At 49.9% G+C, this 20435-nt stretch overlaps 1 protein-coding gene across 5 annotated transcripts in view; it reads left to right on the top strand.

The window, feature by feature from the left end:
• ERG (ETS transcription factor ERG) overlaps window positions 1-20435 on the top strand; it is a 250015-nt gene that overhangs the window by 173445 nt on the left and 56135 nt on the right. For 4 of the 5 annotated variants that reach the window (XM_047875272.1, XM_047875270.1, XM_047875268.1 and 1 more), the window contains one exon: window positions 14906-15123. In XM_047875272.1, coding sequence (XP_047731228.1) covers window positions 14906-15123 — 218 coding nt within the window. Of the gene's footprint in view, window positions 1-13102; window positions 13109-14899; window positions 15124-20435 lie in introns of all 5 variants that reach the window. The other variant, XM_047875271.1, reaches the window with a different exon arrangement.

Genomic DNA, 20435 nt, shown 5'->3' with positions numbered 1-20435 from the left:
TTTTTGTAAATCTCTTTAAGGTCTGGCTTAATAGAAGACAGCTGGGTTCTCGTATCTGCTTCTGTGTTCAATCTGCTGTGATATCACATGTCCTGCAGTCTCTGGAAAACTTCATTGCACTCTGGTGAGAGGCTCAGAATGGAAAAGGCAGATAACATCTTAGTATGTTACGAAAATAGCGTGGACCAGCAGACTGCCTGGAAGGGTCTTGGGACCCCAGGAGGTTCCTGGAACACACTTTGAGAACTACTGACCCACCAGGCTTAGTCTTGTACCTCCCACTGTGCTAGGTGGGTGGGGTACAGCCATGAACGAAGTGGACATATTCTCTGCTCTCTGGGAGCTTACAGATCGTTACAGGCTGAACCGTGCCCCCGTATTCATGTATGAGAGTCCTAATCCCCATAACCTCAGAATGTGACCTTGTTCGGAGAGCCAGTCTTCACATTTGTTTTCAAGTAAAGACGAAGTCATCAGACTCGTCCAACATAGCCGGTGTCCTTATAAAAAGGGGAAACTTGTCCGAGACACGAGACTCACATACACTCAGTGAAGCGGCGGGGAGAAGACAGCCATCTACAAGCCAAGAAGCGAGGCCTGGAGCAGATCCCTCCCTCACAGCCCTGGAAAGGAACCAGCTCTGCTAACAATTTGATTCTGGATGTTCAGCCTCCAGAGCTGTGAGAGTATCAGTTACTCTTGTTGAAGCTGCCCAGTCTGTGGTACTTATTTTTTTAATGTTGATTTATTTTTGAAAGAGAGCGAGAGAGAGTATGAGTGGGGGAGGGGCAGAGAGAGAGGGAGACACAGGATCCGAGGCAGGCTCCGGACTCTGAGCTGTCAGCACAGAGCCCGACGTGGGGCTCAAACCCACAGACCACGAGATCATAACCTGAGCTTAAGTCAGACGCTTAACCGACTGAGCCACCCAGGCGCCCCTAAAAAAATTTTTTTTTTAACATTTATTTATTTTTGAGAGACAGAGACAGAGCATGAGCATGGGGGGGTGGGGGTTTGCCGGTGCAGAAAGAGAGGGAGACACGGAATCCGAAGCAGGCCCCAGGCTCCGAGCTGTCAGCACAGAGCCTGACGCGGGGCTCGAACCCATGAACAGCGAGATCATGACCTGAGCCGAAGCCAGAAGCTTAGCTGACTGAGCCACCCAGGCACCCCTTTGTCGTTCATTTTGACTGGCAGAGGTTGGTTTCCCTGAGGGCTCCCCTTTTTAAGAGGTGGCCGAGATGGGTGGGGGAAGCCTCGATGCGGTATCTCTTACATGTGCAAAATCTCTCAAAAACGCCAGGTCCAGGCCCTCTGAGTGAGAAGCAGGTATCCTGAGTTCCCAAAGCTTCCGTGTGTGATGATAAGGGGAGTTCTCGTCGCATAGGCGACAGGCGGTGGGTATAACGTCTCGTTACGTGTGGCTTGTGGTGTATACGCAGCGCGCACAATACGTGCGTTCGGGTCACACTCCGTTTTGAAAATAGTAGAACTTCAAAGAGAGAAAGAATGTCCCTTACGAGGTGAAAACTATTCGTGCCTTTCAGGAAGGAAGGCATCTGGGGGGGTTGGTCTGTGTACATAACAGGGGTCCCCGCTGCTGCCGCTGCTACTGATTCCAGCATCAGCCTTTGAAAAGCAAGGTTCGGATTCCCTCCACAAGTTACGCACTTACTTAGTTTGAATTATAAAGGTTGTCTGTTGCCTGCCCTTGAGTGGGGGTAAGAGAGAGAACGCGGGCCAGCGTAGATCTGAAGGCGCCACTGAGAGCGCGTTGCCCGGCAAGGCCACTTCTGCCCGCGACGCCAGGTTTGAGGAGCCCGCGGGAACGAGGGTGCCTTAAGGAGCTACCAGAAACTTGACGAGGCATGGCTGTTTTCGTCGCCCCCGCCCGCTGACACACAGATGCTCTTCTGCGCGGAAGCAAAGGTGAAGGTTGGCGATATTCACAGGAGCGAGAACCCAGCGGATGGGAGCGAGCCCCGCGCGCCAGGATGGGTTCTGTGGGAGCGCGTCGCGATTGGGACAGTTCTGCGTCAGCGTCAGAGGCACGAGTTACAGTCCAGCCTCGGATGTCAGGGCCCAGGGGGGCCCGTCTGGCCCCTGGCTTGACGGGGACTCTAGAGGGGGCCATGTCTGTTCAGTTTGGGATCAGGAGCTCGTGGCGCCGGATGGAACAGGGGCGGAAGTGGCTTTGTGACTTCCAGTTACACAGCTCCGTATACCTCGTTTTAATTTTTAAATCGATTTCAAGGGCGCCTGTGCTTACGGTAGCGATCTGCGCCCTCTGCCGGGTTAGAAGACAGGGAAGGCAAATCATCTTTTGTTCCAGAAGCAGACAGTAGAGGGGTGATATGCACAAAGGCTCGTTACGCAAACCTAGTGGGTGAGTGACATAAAACCCCACCCTTCCGAAGGGAGCTTGCTCTGCACCGGCCACGGGGCTGGGGAGGCAGGTGCCCACCTCTCACCCATCCAGCAGGCGTCTTTGTGTTCAGCATGGGCCTGAGCCCTGGAAGCCTCCTCCTCTGCATGGAAAAGATGGGCCCACGGACATCAGTGGGTCTGTTTTCTCCATGAGGATTCAGTACAGTAAGTGAAGAGGTTCCAAATAAAGAGCCAATCCAAAAACCGAGATTTAGACCCTTGTGTAGGCCTCATTAAAAGTTTCAGGCCACCTGCTGTTCTGCAAGTTAGACTGGTTTGGGTATGAATGGATCTACAGAGTTTTAAAGAGCGATTCTGACTTCTAACGTAGACCAATTTACAGAGGGGTGCAGGGCGGACTCCCAAGAGAGCCCCGTTGGGTATGATATATGTATGTGTGGTTTGAAATTGTCGGGCAAGTTTACAGTGAATAACTCAAGTGCAGTAGGTTTTGAGATCAACACTCCCAGAGTCGTAAAAATCAAGTCTCGCTGCGGCCAGCTTGTTGGTGCGTGAAAAGTGTTCCGATGACAGGGTGCTCCCTGGTGTTCCAGACTACATCATGGGATAAGAATGAGGTCAGCCCCGAGCATGAACAAAGGTTATGATACCCTGGCTACTTGGTCTCCTTCCTGTGCAGAAACTAGGGCAGATTTATGTACTGGAAAATCTCTGCAGAGTACAGGCTTAGCCTCCCGGCCCCGGGGAGGGAGGCATCATTACTCACAGAGCCGAAGCAGGAGCTTGGCAGGGATGAGACCCTCGCAGTGGGGGAGCGCTTGGCTCTTTCCACAGCGGGAGTCGGTGTCTAAGAAGGAGAAAGTGTCCACGTTCGGGTCTGCTGTATACAGTATGTGGTCTGTGCCGACAATTATTCGAGAATGGGGATGGTAAGGAAGGGAGGGAGGTCTTTGGACCTTGATAGTCGTGGGGGCTTCGTACATGTGCTCGACTTCCTCACCTGCTCGTCCTGGCTTCTGTAAGGCTTTGGTTAGTAGAACCTTACTTTGTTATCATTGGTGTGATTGATGTGCCAAACGGCCCTAGAGTCCCCATGCAGGAGATGACATCCTAACCACACCTGAAGACGTGAAATGAGTTCTCAGGGTCTCGCCTACCTTCTCACGGTGAGCAAGGAAGATGTTCGTGGGACGTGAGCAATTCAAATCTGGGGCTGCAGGAACGGAGCCTAAAGCTAACCTCTAACTTGACCTTATAAAAACTTTTTGACAACCGCACAAGTGGTAGATTAGATGCGCCTAGGGGAGACCTCCGCCGACACTCCCCCCACCCCCCCAACATCTGCTCAGAGGTAGAGAAAGGCAGTCACAGATAGAGAAGGTGGAGCTTGCCTTGTGGCCATGGCAGGAAGAGAATGTCACTAGTTAAATAAAATAGATTTTATTTGGGTACAAGAAGGGACCTTAGGAAACATCAGAAGAGCAGGCCCTCATTTCAGACCTAAGGAGTGGTGGCCCCAGGGCTGGGCCTCACCGAGTGGCCGCACTGAGTGGGTGGCTACATCTGGAACCAGGGACCCTACATTCTTGCTGTTCTGTTAAACCCCCATGTGCCCCAGTGGGCACTTGCGGGTCAAATCTGCTCTCACACGTTTGGAAGGAACTGCATCAATTATTTATTTATTTATTTATTTATTTATTTATGTTTTATTTGAGAGAGAGAGAGAGAGAGAGAGAGCATGAGTGGGGGAGAAGGACAGAGGGGGAGAGAGAGAGAGAGAATCTAAAGCGGGCTCTGAGCTAAGCATGGGTTCGATCCCACGATCCTGGGGTCACGACTTGAGCCGAAATCAAGAGTCGGCCGCTCAGCCGACCGAGCCACCCTGGCGCCCCATCAACTTTGTTTTGAATGTAAGGCTGCTCTCACGCTCCTTTTAGAGAGAGGCTCGGATTAGAAGTTTGCAGGCACGAGATAGAAACCTGATGGAAACAAGCTGAGCCAGCAGCGGCAGCACTGTGGGTGGAGGCCGGGACATCTGCTGTTCCTATCTTGCGCTTGCCAGGGTTTTCCATTGTGCCAGAACTTTCTCATGAATAGAATTCTTGGAATTTTATCGAAAACAATGAATCCATGTGTCAGAGATTCACGGAGGAGACACATCCCAGATGTGCACTGCACTGTATTTTTAGTGTGCACATGTGTGGTTTGCAAAGGCCAAGCAGAGGGCTGCCTGTATTTCACATGGAGCTCCTTCTGCACACGAGAGGGGTGACATACCATCCCTCCCTTGGTGCTCAGAAAAAGACCGTTCCGACAGACTGTGACAGCAAAAGACTGTGTCCCCCTGTGGGCCTGGGGTGCTGTTCTGAGAATCCTCTGTGCCTCTTGAAACCTGAATCACCTGCATTCCAAGCTGGGTGAGTAAGCTTCAAAAATCAGAAGGATAGCATCATCCCACGAGTTTCTTAGCAAAGCTGCTGTAGGAACACGTCCTTGTACAAGTTTATTAAAAACTCATGAGCTTTTAGGGAAAGTTAAAATAAAAAACATCAGGGATCCCACATCCCAGAAGAGAAGAACTTTTTGGGAGTTTGAGGAATATCAGTTGTGTGCCATGGGCTATTTTGGGGAAAGAAATACAGATTATGTTGTAAGAACATGGTATCTCCATCCATCCATCCACCATCCATCCATCCATCCATCTATCCATCCACCATCCATCCATCCATCCATCCACCCATCCATCTATCCATCCATCCATCTATCCATCCACCCATCTATCCATCTATTCATCCACCCACCCACCTGTGCATTTATCTACTCATCCATTCACCCATCCATCATTTAGTCATCATATAAAGAATGCCAACAGCCTGCCAAGGAATGTACCAGAAGCTGAGGCTACAGTTTTGACCAGAAGACCCAGATCCCTTCTCACACGAAGCTTGTGTTTTATTAATACCAAACAAACTAATGTAGAACTACAACTGAAAACTCTGCAAGAACTGATCAGGGACCAAAAAGGTGAAATCACATGGGGCTAGAGTGACTAATGTCCTCTTAACATCAAAAGAAGAGGTGTTAGCTTGTGCTCTCCCCCCGTGAGATAAAGGCACATGACTTTCAAAACTAGTTTTTACAAAGAGAAGTGACTACTTACACGTAAGAGACTTTATACTTTTCGGGCATCTGGCTTGTTAGAACCACATGACTAGGAAGGGGTAATCCAAACCATGGCTTGAACCACGTGGAGCATTTGGGTCAGTCTCGTCAACTTTCTAGAATGTGATAATAATTGAAACATAACAGGAAAGTTTATAAACCTTTTCCACATCCTAGCTCACCGAGTCCAGTTAACATCCCTGGTTGGAAGGTGGGCACCTGTGATTAATGTCGTCTTTACAGTTGAAAAAATCAAGACTCCGACAAGGGTGAGGCAGCTGTATTTGAACTTGCCCATGTGAGGATGTAGTATGCCCATGTTGTGGAGTGGACTGTTCGCAGGGCTGGGGACCAGAATCTGCATCTCTAACAAGCTCTCAGCAAGCTCCTTGTGGCAGTTGGAGCAGGAAGCGGTTCCCAAAGTTCTCTTTTCATCGCCAATGGATTACCGAAAAATAAAACTAGATAAAAATAAGATGAAGGCTTTGGATGCATACCCTCTGACCGTTAGGTGACGGCAGTGATTAGGAAAACAAAAAGGAACATCGAACGAAAGCCCCACCAAACTCAGGGGGCGCAGGAGGTCTACAGGGGCAGTCATGGTGATCTTTGCATTTCCTCCGACCTAAAACTTATAAACAGGATGCTTCCACACATGTTTTTATACTTTTAGTTCATCTCTAAAGAAGGAAAGAAGCCTATGGGAAAAAATACGTTTCTTTGTAGGAGAACAAAGAAGCTATTAACATCACTTACACATTGTTCCTTTTTTTTTTTCTTAACCTTTTTATTGAGGCTTGATTAACACACAGAAAGCCATACGTATTTCACGTGTACCACTTAATGAGTCCAAGAAGAGTATCCACCAATGAAACCACACCACAGTCTCCACCACAAATGCATCCATCGCCCCAAAAAGTTTCCTCCCTCCCTCTTTATTTGTTTGTTTTTGTGATAAGAACGCTCCAGATACTGTAGTCAACTCCAGCCTTGGGCTGGGTGGTCAGTCTTCAGGACGCAACTCCTGCACATCTGAAACCATGCACCCTTCACCCTTCCGTTGCTGACAGAAAGAGTCTCCTTCGGTTCTCTCCGATGTTTCAGAGGGCATCCTGCACAGCCCTGGTCAAGGAAATAGAAGTCATTTTAAAATTATGTGTGCCGGGTTTTTCTAATTCCTCAAGGTTCGCTGAAATCTAGTCTTCGTTGCGTGAGACCTAACTATTCTTTCTCTGAAGTTTTTCTGCAAAGCTCTGGTCTTCCACAATATTTCTAGGATTTCTGCTCCGCAATGAATGCTTCTCTGTTGCATTGGAGATTTTAATTTCCAGTAAGCCTTATTTTATTTGTATGTGCCTGGCTACATAGGGTCCCCAGTTTATGCCTCTGCAGATTTAAGGCAAGACCCTGCGATGCTCCGTGCGGGTGACTACAGACGTGTTGCCAGGGACGGTTAGCCTCTGGATTCCTGGCCGTTGGATGCAAAATCCATTGATCTCACAAACGTGGATCCCTCATTGCGATGGGATAGAAGTTTTGGGACCCCACTTATTGCATTGTGATTGGGCTGTAATATAATTCCATGACTTTTAAAAACTTTTTGTTTTTAATTTATTTTTGAGAGACAGAGTGAGAGCGGGGAGGGTCAGAGAGAGAGAGAAGGCAACACAGAATCTGAAGCAGGCTCCAGTCTCCGAGCTGTCAGCACAGACCCCAATGCGGGCTCGAATCCACAAACTGTGAGATCATGACCTAAGCAAAGTCGGACACTTAATGGACTGAGCCGCCCGACGCCCTGATTTCATGACTTTAATGGTTAATATGAACATCAGCAAACGTGATGTTAAGAAGCTCTTGTGATGTAGTACCAAATGTATAAATGATCCCGCCCTGAAAATGCTTATATTTTAATAAATGTGGGAGCTGGGAGACAGGTATCTGAGCAAAGAGAATTCCCGGGGTCACCTTAGACCTGCCCAGAGCCAAAGAGAAATCCAGTGAGTTCAGAGCAGGGAAATTCTACAGGGGGTCCTGAGGGGGCTGTCTCTAGCTCAGTGTTTTCTGAAGGGATATGCTGAACAGAGGGAGGCACCCTCTAGACGAGAAAGGAAGGAATGAGGAAAGATGGAAAAGAGAGAGTTCAGGTTCTCTGTGTCATCTATGCAACATCTGCCCCATGAGTCTTCTGAGAGATGAGGAATATGTGAAAGTCTTTTTCATGTGCCCTGTGAATAATGATAATGTTAGGAGATAGATGGGTGGATGGATGGGTGGATGGATTGTAGACGGATAGGTGGGTGTATATCTGTGTGTGTCAGCGTGTATACACACATCTGGATGAATCTCCCTATCTCCACCCCAGTCCTGGGTCTCGAGCTGGTATCACATGTTGTCAACTTGTCTGATACTGAAACAACACCATGTTGGAGAAATACGCTCTTCAAATGGACTTCGTTTGCCTATGTGCATGTTCCCTTTGAGGTTAATCCAATATTTTTTATATTTTTCGAAGGACTCAAATAGCAATGTGTTAAATGAGAAAAACGTGACACAGAGCTAGATGCTGCGTTTAATATATGGTTTTAATGTTTCCCGCACCGAAGAGTTAAAAAGAATATCAGGAGAGGGCAACAGTGATTCACCCCCATCTGTAACTTCATGCTTGGCTTCTTGTGTGTGTCATAATGAAAAGGCCCACTGGTCAGATGAAGCTTCTTATGACATGAGATGTTGGTTGTATCTGAATGCAAAAACATACACATTCAGAATAAGTCCTACGCGATTGGTATGTGGGTGTTGGGTGAATGGTGGTGGGAGGTGGTGGTGGAGGTCTTCTCTAAGTGTACTGTTGCTTTTTTCTCTCCCAAATGTGAGCAGGAAGTGACTTTCCAGAAGCATCTATGGCAGGGGGTCTGCCTTGAAGAGAAGCTATACACAATCGGGCTTGAGACAACCTAATAAGAGTTTTCCAATACCATTAGGTCTCTAGACACCCATACAAGGCCACCACGTGCTGCTGGCTGTAGCGTATTTGTAAATGGGGTTCCTACTTGCCCTGTTTTTCCTGTGTATTATTCACCAAGAGAAGTCAGGCATCCACCCAGGATGCACGCGTCCCGATACATGGCCCTCAGTTTAAGTCTGAATAATATGATTAACCAAAGAAAACAACAGCTCTGTTGATTATCTAAGAAATACTGAAATGGGGGCGCCTGGGCGGCTCAGTCGGTTAAGCATCCGATTTCGGCTCAGGTCGTGATCTCACGGTTCGCCAGTTTGAGCCCCGCATCGGGCTCTGTGCTGACAGATCGGAGCCTGAAGCCTGCTTCGGATTCTGTGTCTCCCTCTCTCTCTGCTCCTTTTCCACTCACACTTTGTCCCCCCCTCTCTCTCTCTTTCAAAAATAAATAAACATTAGCAAAAAGAAAAGAAATACTGAAATGCATCTGGGGCCTGTTGCTGCATAGCTTTTAAGCTCATGGGAGAGCCTTTTGTATGTAGAGGTTCCTTTCCTCTCCTGATGCTTTAATTCCGTCGTAAATCGTGAGATTCTGGGCATTTATTTCTTCACCCTCTCCCACTGAGTCCGTCTATAGCCTCTGTCTTTCTAGGTGGTCCCATCTCTTACTGTGATAACAGCCCTGCTCTTTCCACGGCCGTGACAAGACCGGGTAGGGACGCGCTCTGCACGTGGCCTCCATTAGCCCAGCCTTCCTTCCTTCTCGGACATCCGGGCAGTGGTGAGGGTGCAGCCTTGGGGAGGGATTCTCCCCAGAGCCCCAGACCCTGCCTCTACTTGGCCCTCCTTACTGACGTCCCTCTTCTTCTCAGGCCTGGTTTCTTGTCCTGGGGCGTGAGTGGCGGTTGACCCTACGGGGTTGCTGTCAGAACTGAATGACCATGTTTCATAAATTTAAGATGGCACTGGTTATAAAATGAACCAACATTTCGTCTGCCACCAAGGGGAAAGACATGAGTAAGCAAGCCAGCGGCATGCCGTTGACTGTAAGATGCATCCAGATTTCAGAGCTGGGAAAATGTGGAAAACGGTGTAGTCAGTGGCATAGGGCTTAAAAGAATGTGCATGCGGAGCGCTTCATTCCCAGGGCAACCTGGCTATTTTGTGATGGAGCAGCTGTTTGTGAATCCAGAGAAAAGTGGCCAGAAGATACCGCACTCCTTGCAGGGTGTGGAGTTACGGGATGCCCCAGATTCTGCTTGGCTCTGTGTGGGAGACGTTGAAGGAAGAGTTTTGTATTGGGGTGCCGCGGGTTTGAGAACCCCCGTGGAAAAGACTGGCTCCTGATTTCAGATGACACTGGCTTCCTGGAACGGACACCGGGTTGTGACAGCAAGAACTTCGTTGAGAATGTTCTCCAAGGCACGACCGTAATCTTATTTAGCGTGTTTGTTTCACTTACGTTTTCCACTTGTTTTTCCTAACTCCTGGAGGCACATGACACTTGAGGAAGCCGGAGAGACATGGGTTTGGGAATCCAGTTCTGTGGACGCTGAGTTCTGGATGTTTCTCGGATTTTTGAAAACCACGTAAGGACTTGTCTCTCTGTCTCGCTTGCTTCGGTTATGGAGGAGGGCTGATCATCCTGTGACTCACTCCCAGATTTCATGACAATCTAAGTATGTTGGGTTCTCTGGATTAACAATGTAGTACTTTTAACCCTCGTGGGGGGAGGGGGGTCACAAAATTAGAAGCAAAGAGGAGCCCAGGCCTTATTTTCTAATTCTTTTACTTGAAATGTAGGAGCCTCTCAAAATACTCATCTGGTAGAGAAAGGAATGCATCTGTTTCAGGATCCCCGATGTCTTCTGGTGAAAATGTCAGTGCGCTTACAAAGTACATTCCACTTTTCATTATTATCTTTTGAACGTAAGCATTTGGATCCTTTGCCGTACCCAAATCTAGTTACTTGAAAATAAAGCGTGGGGCTCCTGGGTGGCTCGGTCAGTTAAGCATCCAACTCAGGCTCAGGTCATGATCTCATGGGCTGTGAGTTCGAGCCCCGCGTCGGGCTCTGTGCTGACAGCTCGAAGCCTGGAGCCTGGAACCTGCTTCGGATCCTGTGGCTTCGCCTCTCTCTGTCCCTCCCCGGGTCATGCGCGCTCTCTCTCTCTTTCTCTCTCTCTGTCTCAAAAATGAATACATTAAAAAATGTTTTTAAAGAAGACAAATCGAATTTTAGGCTCACACTATGAAATATCATCTGGGTGAGAACTCCCCAGCTTCTGGAACGATCAGTTGACTCTTAGCCCATGACCAAACTCCAAAAGAATGGTCCTCGTATGTTATTGGTGCACTGAGTACACTCATTTGAAATAAACACCGTAGCCCTAATACAGCACTACCTTTAAGTTGGGGGCAATTTGCTTAGAATTTATGTGCGTCTCATAAGTTCGTAAAAAACGAGGTTGGTCGTGTGTCACTTGCCACATTGGAATATCCCAACTTTCCTGGAGCCACAGAGAAAACACCCCCACACACCAATCTAAAGTTCAGCTCTTTTTATAGTAACATAGAGGCAGGCATATTAAATTATTATGCCACATTTCTGCCAGGTTTTGACTTTTTTTTGAGTTCTCCGTTATAAGGCAACCCCAGCAGTCCCCAAGTCCTGCGGCTGCCCGAACGTTCTGAGAGCATAGCCTATGCATGTTAACTAAGGCATCTCCTGACACCCCAGGCAGGTAGGCAGGTAGGTAGGTGAGGTGGCCACGGACGAGGAGGGAAGCAGGGACAGCGTCAGCCAAGGCCAGGAGTCCCTTGCGGAGCTGGAGTTGAGGGACTCATGTGTTCCTGGTTACCAGCCTGTGTTCAGAGCTCTGTTCTGGTTTTAATCCTGCCGGGCGAGATCCTCTCCCTCTTTGAAGTCCCAGAGCCGCCAAGCAGGGAGGGGGCGAATCCTTCACATCAGCCTTTGTCATTCACACCGAGCCAAAGGGACGATGTCACTAAGTCAAATGGATGGACAAAGAAACACTGCTGGTCTGTAGTGTCTCTTGCTTGTTTTCTTCCAAAGGGCGGTTACTTTTAGTGACGATCCTTGTCGAAGGGGGTCTCTGACAACCAGCCTTTGGCCTCTTTTTACTCTCCTGTTGCGAAAATGTGCTACATGGGCATGTGTGTGTGTGTGTGTGTGTGTGTGTGAGAGAGAGAGAGAGAGAGAGACAGACAGGCAGACAGAGACAGAGAGACCGAGAGACAGGAAGAGAGATTGATTCTGTTTGTTTCCTTTTCCTGACCGTCCTTAATTCTAGGCGTTTGGCGGTCTTGGTCCAGTTATAATAACTTCGGGGCCTGCGAAAGTTTTTATTGCTCTCTCTTTCCAGAATGTGGCTTCGATTTCACCCTTCTTGAAATGCCTATCCTGAACCTCCCTCACTTTGGGGCTCTTTCTCCTCTAGTGAACAAAAGCAACCTTTGATATTCCGAATTGCACCACCTTTCTCATTTTTTATGCAATGTGAACTTTGAGGAGAACTTTAAGATATGAGGAAAAGATGTGTGTCTCCCTTATCTTTGGCTTTTGTAAGTTTTTTTTTTTCCTTCCCCTAAATCGATCTCAATTAACTTTGATTTCTTTCTTTAGAAAACCATGTGCTGAAATAATGCTTTGCCAGATGTGAGAATGGGTTCCTGCCTCTCCAAACACACACTGGAGCCTTGTCTTAGTTCTTCTAGTTTGATCCACTTTTTAAAATCTTACGCCGCATTTGTTTGGTCACGGGAAGCCCTACTCTACTTTATCTCGGAGGTATACTCATATTTTGACGCTGTGACTCTTTTTGTCGGCACGACCTCTTTCTTTCTCGCTTGTAATTTAAAACCTAGCCCGTCCCTCCTCCCCCACCTGTTTCTGCCGAGTTCTGATACGAATCGCACGTTTATTCGTGTTTCTCTTCACCGGGCAGCCGGCGCTAACCTTGCACTGGGTCTTGAACTGGGTCTTGTCTGTAGGACCAGGCGGGAGAGGGGGGCAGGCGTCAGCCTCGTTTCCTGTTCTGACCATGCGGACCCTTTCTGTCCAAGTGCTGCTATGGGAGGGGAGACTCAGTTTTGCAGAAATTATCGAAGATGCTGGGATTGATGTCTTTTTGAAAATATCACTACGACGCTAAGCCCGTGGTGCTGATTTTACTTGTAAGGCCACACCTGTGAATTTTGAGTCGTGAGATTCCTTTACCCTCCCTTGGGACCAGAAGACAGAGCCATGTAATTCGGGTCCCCCTGGACGTCTCCTGTGCCCAGAGCTTCGGAGCTGCTGCCTCGTGTCGCTGTTGTCTATTGTTGACGTGTTTGGATTTTCTGTGGATTCAAGATGCCTTACCTTTTTGTTGTTGTTGTTCCTTCCTCGTGTCCGATTGTGGCCATCTGGCGGGCGCGAGCCGTCCTTGTGTACGTTTTGTGTTACTGTTTCCACCGCCAGCTGACTCTTGCCCCCGAGTGGCACAAGCTGTGATTCTAGGGATTTTTGAGAAGTGGGGAGTGGTGGGGTGTATATATGCACAGGCACCTGGCCACCACTCTGACGGCCAGAGCACTGAGTTTGTTGCTGCTGGTTCTTCCTACTCGCTGATTCGTAGCTCGGTGTTGTCGGGCAGTGAAGTTCATGTGCTTGTGAGGTTAGTCCTCGGGTGGCAGAGTGCACACGGGGTGGGGAGGGGTGCTTTGTGAAATTACACGTGTTCTCTAATAATCCTGATACTTCTGCAAGGAGGTAGGTCTGTATCTTCGAAAAGCTGCCTCCTAAGTCTCTGTTACTAACAGGGAGCGGCCTTATTTACTGAAATACCAACTCGAAGAAAAATAAGGGAGTGCTAACGTAAACAGTATCCCAAACCGAGAGATATAAGAAAGGCATCATCGTAGGCTGAGGCAGTGGGAGGTAAAACACAAGTCCGATCTATCCCTAATTCCACAGCTCCCTTTAAGGTGAGTTCTGGACTTTTCTGGACCTCAGATTCTCTCATTTGGGGATGAGCAGTTGGGACTAAAGTCTCCACTGTGCCCCCAGGTCCCAAGATGTCCATTTTTAAAAAATGTTTATTTCTTTATTATTTATTTATTTATTGTTTTGAAAGAGAGAGACAGAGAGGGCACATGGGGAGAGGGGCAGACATAGAGTGGAGGACAGAAGATCTGAAGTGGGTTGTGCACTGACAGCAGCGAGCCCGATGTGGGGCTCGAACTCACAAACCATGAGATCATGACCTGAGCGACCTAAGTCGGACGCTTAAGCGACTCAGCCACCCAGGCACCCCTAAAATTTCCATTTTTTCTTTAAAATAATGTATGACCCAAACAGCATTTGCTTCTGGCCAGTCGATAACGATAACTGTGGATGCCCAAGGACTGAAATACAAATGAGGTATCCCATGGATTTCTTGTTTCTGTTAGAGAAACCAAAATTGGATTGTCCCACAATTCCTTCTGCAGCACGGTATATCATTCAAGCAGTTGAAATGTCCAGATCTAATTTGCCTTTGCCGATCTGGCGAATAGGATATACGCGTAGCCATAGGCCAGCCACTTGTTTGACCTAAAGCCCCACGAGAATGGTCCAACCATGACGAGTATTTTCTATTTCTTTGCACCAAATCACACAAAGGACCAAAGATCTTAATAGAAAATAAGGGAGAAAAAGAGCTCGTCAGTGATCCCAGATATTTTAAACATCCTGGTATTTGGAGGCATCTGGATAATTCAGAGCTTTTTTTCTTTTTTTTTTTTTTCTGGTTCATTTATCATCCAGATGTTCGCCATCATGGAAACACTGCTCGAAACTCCATTTCAGCTAATAACTTCGAAGTGGAAAAATTCGTACCTTTGTCCGTTCGTCCTTCGGTGCCCCACTTCCCTTTACTTTTCTTCTAAGCGTCTCCTCTTGGAAACCTCCTGGGAATGTGGCAATTTCGCCAGATGCTTAGGTGTTCTCCATCACATTTCTTTTTTTTAATCTCCATGACCATTCTGTACCCTGTCTGCTTGAATTATAGATTGCATTTGTCAAATAATGACACAAGCAATTGGATGTCTTCTAAGACCTTTGAAATTCAACTTCCTTGAGTTGAGATTAAAGTGGGTATTATCTGCACTGTGGCAGTCAGGCCGGGGATGCTGGGAGACCCGCAGGAAAGTTTTTCTGGGCCGGCCGCTTCCAACTGCTGCGGTTCGGGAGGGAAGAAACCCAGCTACTTTTTTCTTCTCAAAGGTAGAAGTGGACACCACGACAACTACCTAAAATGTGGTCCCAGTTAGAAATGGCTCGCAAGCCAGCAGCCCTTTGAAGCGTGACTGTCCTTTGGCGTGTCCTGAACGTGTGTTTCTTTGGGCATTCAGGAAGCGCTATCGGTCGTGAGCGAGGACCAGTCATTGTTCGAGTGTGCCTACGGAACACCACACCTGGCCAAGACGGACATGACCGCGTCCTCCTCCGGCGACTATGGACAGACATCCAAGATGAGCCCCCGCGTCCCTCAGCAGGACTGGCTGTCTCAACCTCCAGCCAGGGTCACCGTCAAGATGGAGTGTAACCCTAACCAGGTGAACGGCTCAAGGTAAGGAGACGCCCCTGCCCCTCTTCTCCCCGGCTTCGCTGTTTTCCTGCCCCTGGAAGAGGCAAACGAGTCGCGCTTCTCCAAGGATCGTGGCCGCGAGTGAGGCCCTTGCGCGGTAACATCGGGCCGGGCTGAGAAAATGTGTTCTCCAGTGGTTTGCGTGAAGGCTAGAGGTTGTAAAACGGGTAGTATATTTACCAAGAGCTCCCTTTGAAGATGTGCTCGATTCTGTTTCCCAGGCACGAGGGCTCTGCGGGAGGGGGGCCGTGCCCACATATGGCAGAGTTCATCTCTGAGGGTTTTATTGCCTGGAAAATAATGCCGGCTTATGTTTTTATGGAGGGAGAGTGTGAGCTAGTGGCCAGGCAGTGCGGCGTGACGTCCGGGCCATATGACTTGGCTGGTGGGTCTAGTTCATACGCGCTCCACCCCTGCCTTCTTGGTGCGCGCCGTTGCTTCTCGCCTTTCCTTACGCTTGAAGCCAAGTTCTGGCGGCACGCGTGAAGTACTCCCTTTCCTGACTTTGTCACTGCCGCTGTCTCACCGCATATGTTATCGAATGCGGGACCGTGCGCCCGGTGCCCAAAAGCGTTGCATCAGACGCGGTTTTGAAAAGTAAAGTTGGCTTCCATTGCGACGCGATACCCCACGCGTATTCGGAAAGAACGTAAGATCCCGGGACAAAGAAAGGATCATTTCCTCTAGATGCCGCATGATCTGACGGAGAGTCCTAAGAACCGCTCACGTTTTCTGGTGCTTTGTTAACGCGCAAAGCCCCTGTACAGCCAGCGAGCTGTGAATGCTCCAAGCAGCCTTGTGAGGAATGCTTGTCCCCATCTGATGGATGAGGAAACTGAGGCTCAGCCATTTTCTGGCTAACTTGAGATCCCAGCTTCGAGCAATTGGATTCAAACCAAGGGCGTCTGACTCCACACCCAGTGCATTTTCCACTCCGCGGCGCCCATAATAGGCCCCCTTTTTGCTTCACGTATATTTCAGTGCTAAATGCGCTTTTTATAATTGTCATGTTTTATAAGCACTGGAAACCATTGCGTCAACCCCTAGTTGATGAAAGTGCCAAGTCACAGGGCCTTAGAGAGAATGTCCGCAGTGTGGCTGACGTGCCAGACAGGGAGATGGGAGACGGCAAGAGTTTTTCCTCGGCTCCGAGAAGCCCGTTCACTCTGTGCGTCTCACTTCTTCTGGAAGAGGGGGAAGATAGCTCTGATGTTGAATCTTGCTACGAAGCTGGTCCTTTAAGTGGAATTCAAGCCAAGATAGGCCCGGCAAGGCAGTAATTTCTAGACGCCCACGAGGACAAAAGGACCCTGGTAGAAAATGCCGTCAGAGGGTCCAGGATAGCGGAGTCCTGGCCCAGGCAGTTGACGGTTACGTGTGGCTATTTCACAGTAAACCTATCCGTCTGATAGAATGTTTCCCCTGCTCGTTAACTGGTCAGCCTGCTGTGAGCCCTGAGTACGTAGCACTTCTTCCAAGGCTGGTTTCTACCTGCAAGGAATACATCACCACGTGCGTGCATGTGTGTGTGCGTGCGTACGTGTGTGTTAGAGCAAGGCTGTGTTAGGGAGACACTGAGTATGGGAGAGAGAGGGAGAGAGAGCGAGAACACTTCGGGCAAAGGGCACTGAGACGATTTCCAGGCAGCAAAAAGTGGAGCGAGCCGTGCCCTAGCCCATGTTGCCAGGAGCCTGGCCTGCGACCAGCTCTGGGAATTGCCAGGCTGGATTCAGCAGCCCCAGAAGGAGACCGAGTGAGGAGGTGAGGACGGTGTTGGAGAAACAAAACCTTCTCTTATTCTTCCGGTGCTATTTGTGAATTTAACAAAATATGTAAATAGAAGAAGCCCGCTGTCTTGTGGGAGAAGTGAGCACCATTTCCCCTGGGGCGGGCCTGTGCTTCCTCTCTGTAGCCAGCGTCCATTTTCTGCCCGGCCGGGGCCGTGGGCCAGCCTTCCCAGCCCAAGGAGGTCCCCACGGGGATTTGGGACGGGAACCCTGAGCCTGGCTAAGGGGCGGGGTCCCCAAGAAGGACAGGGCTCCCGGGAAGCTTCTTCCACCTCCCTCAGCCCCTGACTGGGGCAGGCCCTGTGGCGGTTCCCATCAGGTGCAAAGGTGGGTCTCTTCTCTGGGAAATGCAGTCGTTCTGGGAGGAACTGGACGGTTATCTTGTGGGGGAACAATGGAAACTTTAGTACCTCTCAGGCCTTCAGAAAGTCTAGGATTGCTCAGAACGTTCCCATCACAGAACTTTTAAAGGCAGTTCCAGCTTTTGAAGCAAACCGTGATGTGTTTTGGTGGGGGAGGCAAGTCAGTCCTGTCGCTCCCCTTGTCTTCTTCTTGGATCCACAGTGCTATGTCAGGCAGGTCGGTGAAGGGAGCATGGCTGCCTCCATCTAGCTTTGATCAAGGTCCGTGCGCTTCTTTGATGGAAAATCCAGGGCTGGCGTGATATAGGGAGGGAGGAGCTTCTAGAACCGCCGAAGCCTTGTGGAATGGAGCTATGACACAGATGGCAGCTGGTCACCAAGTGTCATCGTTGCCCACCCCCAAGAATGTTCTGGAAAGACAGGAGGGTGACATGCACTGACTCTCTTTGCAGTAGAGACAAATACAGCGCTCCTGCCCGTCCTTTCCAGAGCTCAGTGTGCCTGCTGGAGTTGAGTGTGCTGCCTGGGCCGGTGCGTCAGTTGAAGTCTCCAGAAAAACAACCAATAGGTTAGACCCTGCAGAGATTTGTTGTAAGGAATTGGCTCTTGCAGTTGTGTGGGTCAAGTCTGAGATCTGTAGGGCAGGCTGGAGGGCTGAAAACCCAGGCAGGAGTTGCTGCTGCTGTGGTCCTGAGGCAGAACTTCTTCTTCCTTAGGGATAAGCTCAGTTTTCTGCTCTTTAGGCCTTCAACTGATTAGATGAGGCCCACCCACATTCTGAAGGATAAGTGCCTTTATTTAATGTCAATGGATTCTAGATGCTAACAACATCTATGCAATATCCTTACAGCAACACCTTGATTAGCGGTGGTTTAAGTCACTGGGCGTGATGCCCTGGCCAAGTAGACGCAGGAAACCGGCCCTACCTGGTGTTCCCAGACTCTGTGCCGGGCAGGGCTTGGTGGAGCCATTCCTCTCAGACCTCCAAACCAAGGATTCCCTCCGGTGGCCAGTTCCTTGTACTGAGGGGCTCAGCCCGCTGGATGGGAAATGGTAGAGGGTGTTGTACATCAGATCGTTGGTTCACTGGCACCTTGCAGGGCACTGAGAGCTGGGCGGCCAGGCAGTACCTGCTGTTCAGAACACAACAGGCTGCCGTCGGGTGGCTAAGGCTCCTTTCATCTGGGGGCCCGACGAGTGGATACAAGATTACTGCGGATCAGGCTGCACACTTTGCAGACCCACCGTGTGATATTTACACACACCAGCTCCATCATAGGGAACGTGGACCTGCGTTCGGTTGGTTTTCATTCTGGAGACCTTGAATGGACCCTTGTCTGTAGCAGCCCTACACGAGGTGTCAGGGGCGGAGGCAGGGTCGGGGAGACAGGGGTCCTGCCCTGCGGGAGTTCTCGGCGGGGGCAGTGTGGAGCAGGCATGGTTCACCTCTGCGTGAGCAGAAGGGACAGGGGTATAGCTCCTAAACACCCCGTCTCCCGGCATCCCTCCAGAGACAGCAGCCGCCGCCCCCCAAATCCCCCAGCCTGGAAACCCCAGGCCAGGTGTGCCGGGGCGTTAGAGACAGCAGCGTGAAAAGAAGCACACCTCCTGGCCCCCAGCTCGGCAGCTTGTTCTGATGGTCATTGCTGGAACCTTTCACGAGTCAGACTCCCATGCAACGCGCACGCGACTTGATCAAGTTCCAGGGGCATTTACGTAAGTCAAAAACCGGACTTTGCAACATGTGAGCGGATACCTTTGCGGCCCCTGAGTGCCAGTGTGCAAATACCCCCCAGGACGAGAGCGCTCTGCAGCTTGGGTCTTGCCTGGACGTGACCCAGCTCCTTCTATGTAGAATGGCATCCTCGCGAACGGTCCTCGCTGTCCCTGTCCATCCGTCGCCCTTGGAGGAAAAAGCCAAGTGCTTTGGGAGGAGGGTGGAGCCCAGCTCCTGACCAAGTGGTGGAGTTCTGCAAAACCTCAGCCCGTATGTGCTCACAAGGCTCCTGAAATGAAACACAAGTGGCGAAATGAGATCTGTTGCCATTATACTAGAGCTCTATAAAAAATAATAAAAGAAAATCAGGAGAGAAAGGCACCACCGCCTTGCGAACCCGCGGGGAAGTAATTGTGGGTTTGGCTTGGCCACTGCTGTATCAGAGGGCACGGTTCCTGTAGACACCGATCTAACTGCACGCTGTGTAGACACAGGACGTCATTTCTCGGCCTCGGTAGTCCGTGGCCACGCTGCCTTCCCCCTTTCTTCACTCCAGCCTCACGCACCAGAAACCCCCATGTGTCCACAAGGCGGAGGAGGGTCCGTGTGCAAACTTGAACCAGCTGTTTCCCAGCGTGGTACACACAAAGGCCCTGTGGGGAGTTCCGCTGCCTGCGAGGCCTCTAGTGAGCCCCCTGCTGATGGCCTTAACTTGCCGTGAGGTTGCTAAGGCCCAGGCCCCTACAGACAGGCGAGATGGGCCAGGAGATAACACACATGCACACGCCTGCGGCCCACGAGAAAATTGCCTTCCGTGAGTAGGTGGGCAGTATTGTGTGCAAAGCAGCTGCGTCATGGCACCTCGGCGCCTCTGACTCGGAGATGCAGCCAGATGTCAGGTGCATCGGACGTCTCCTGCCCCCTTCCTAAGGCGGTGAAAATTCCGCGTAGCCCGCCTGGAGGTGACGGCAGGGTGGCGTAGGCCCACCCTATTTTTTTTTTAATTTTTTTTTAACGTTTATTTATTTTTGAGACAGAGAGAGACAGAGCATGAACGGGGGAGGGGCAGAGAGAGAGGGAGACACAGAATCAGAAGCAGGCTCCAGGCTCTGAGCCATCAGCCCAGAGCCCGACGTGGGGCTCGAACTCACGGACCGCGAGATCGTGCCCCGGGCTGAAGTCGGACGCTTAACCGACTGAGCCACCCAGGCGCCCCTCTCGACGTCATATTTAATGAACACGCATCTGCCGAGTGACGACGATGACAGAAAAGGGGGTAACCCGATTGGCCCGTCCGGGCATCAGGCACACTGGCTGTGCGTGCGGTCATTCATTCATCCAACAAGAATTCACTGAGAGCTTACTACGTGTGGTCACTTTTCTTGGTTCTCGACCTACAGTCATAAAGCACAAAAAACTACTGCTCTG

The sequence above is a fragment of the Prionailurus viverrinus genome, chromosome C2 (genome assembly GCF_022837055.1).
Source record: "Prionailurus viverrinus isolate Anna chromosome C2, UM_Priviv_1.0, whole genome shotgun sequence".
NCBI lineage: Eukaryota > Metazoa > Chordata > Mammalia > Carnivora > Felidae > Prionailurus > Prionailurus viverrinus.
The sequence above is the reverse complement of the archived record's forward strand: the minus strand, read 5'-3'. Positions and strand labels throughout refer to the sequence as shown.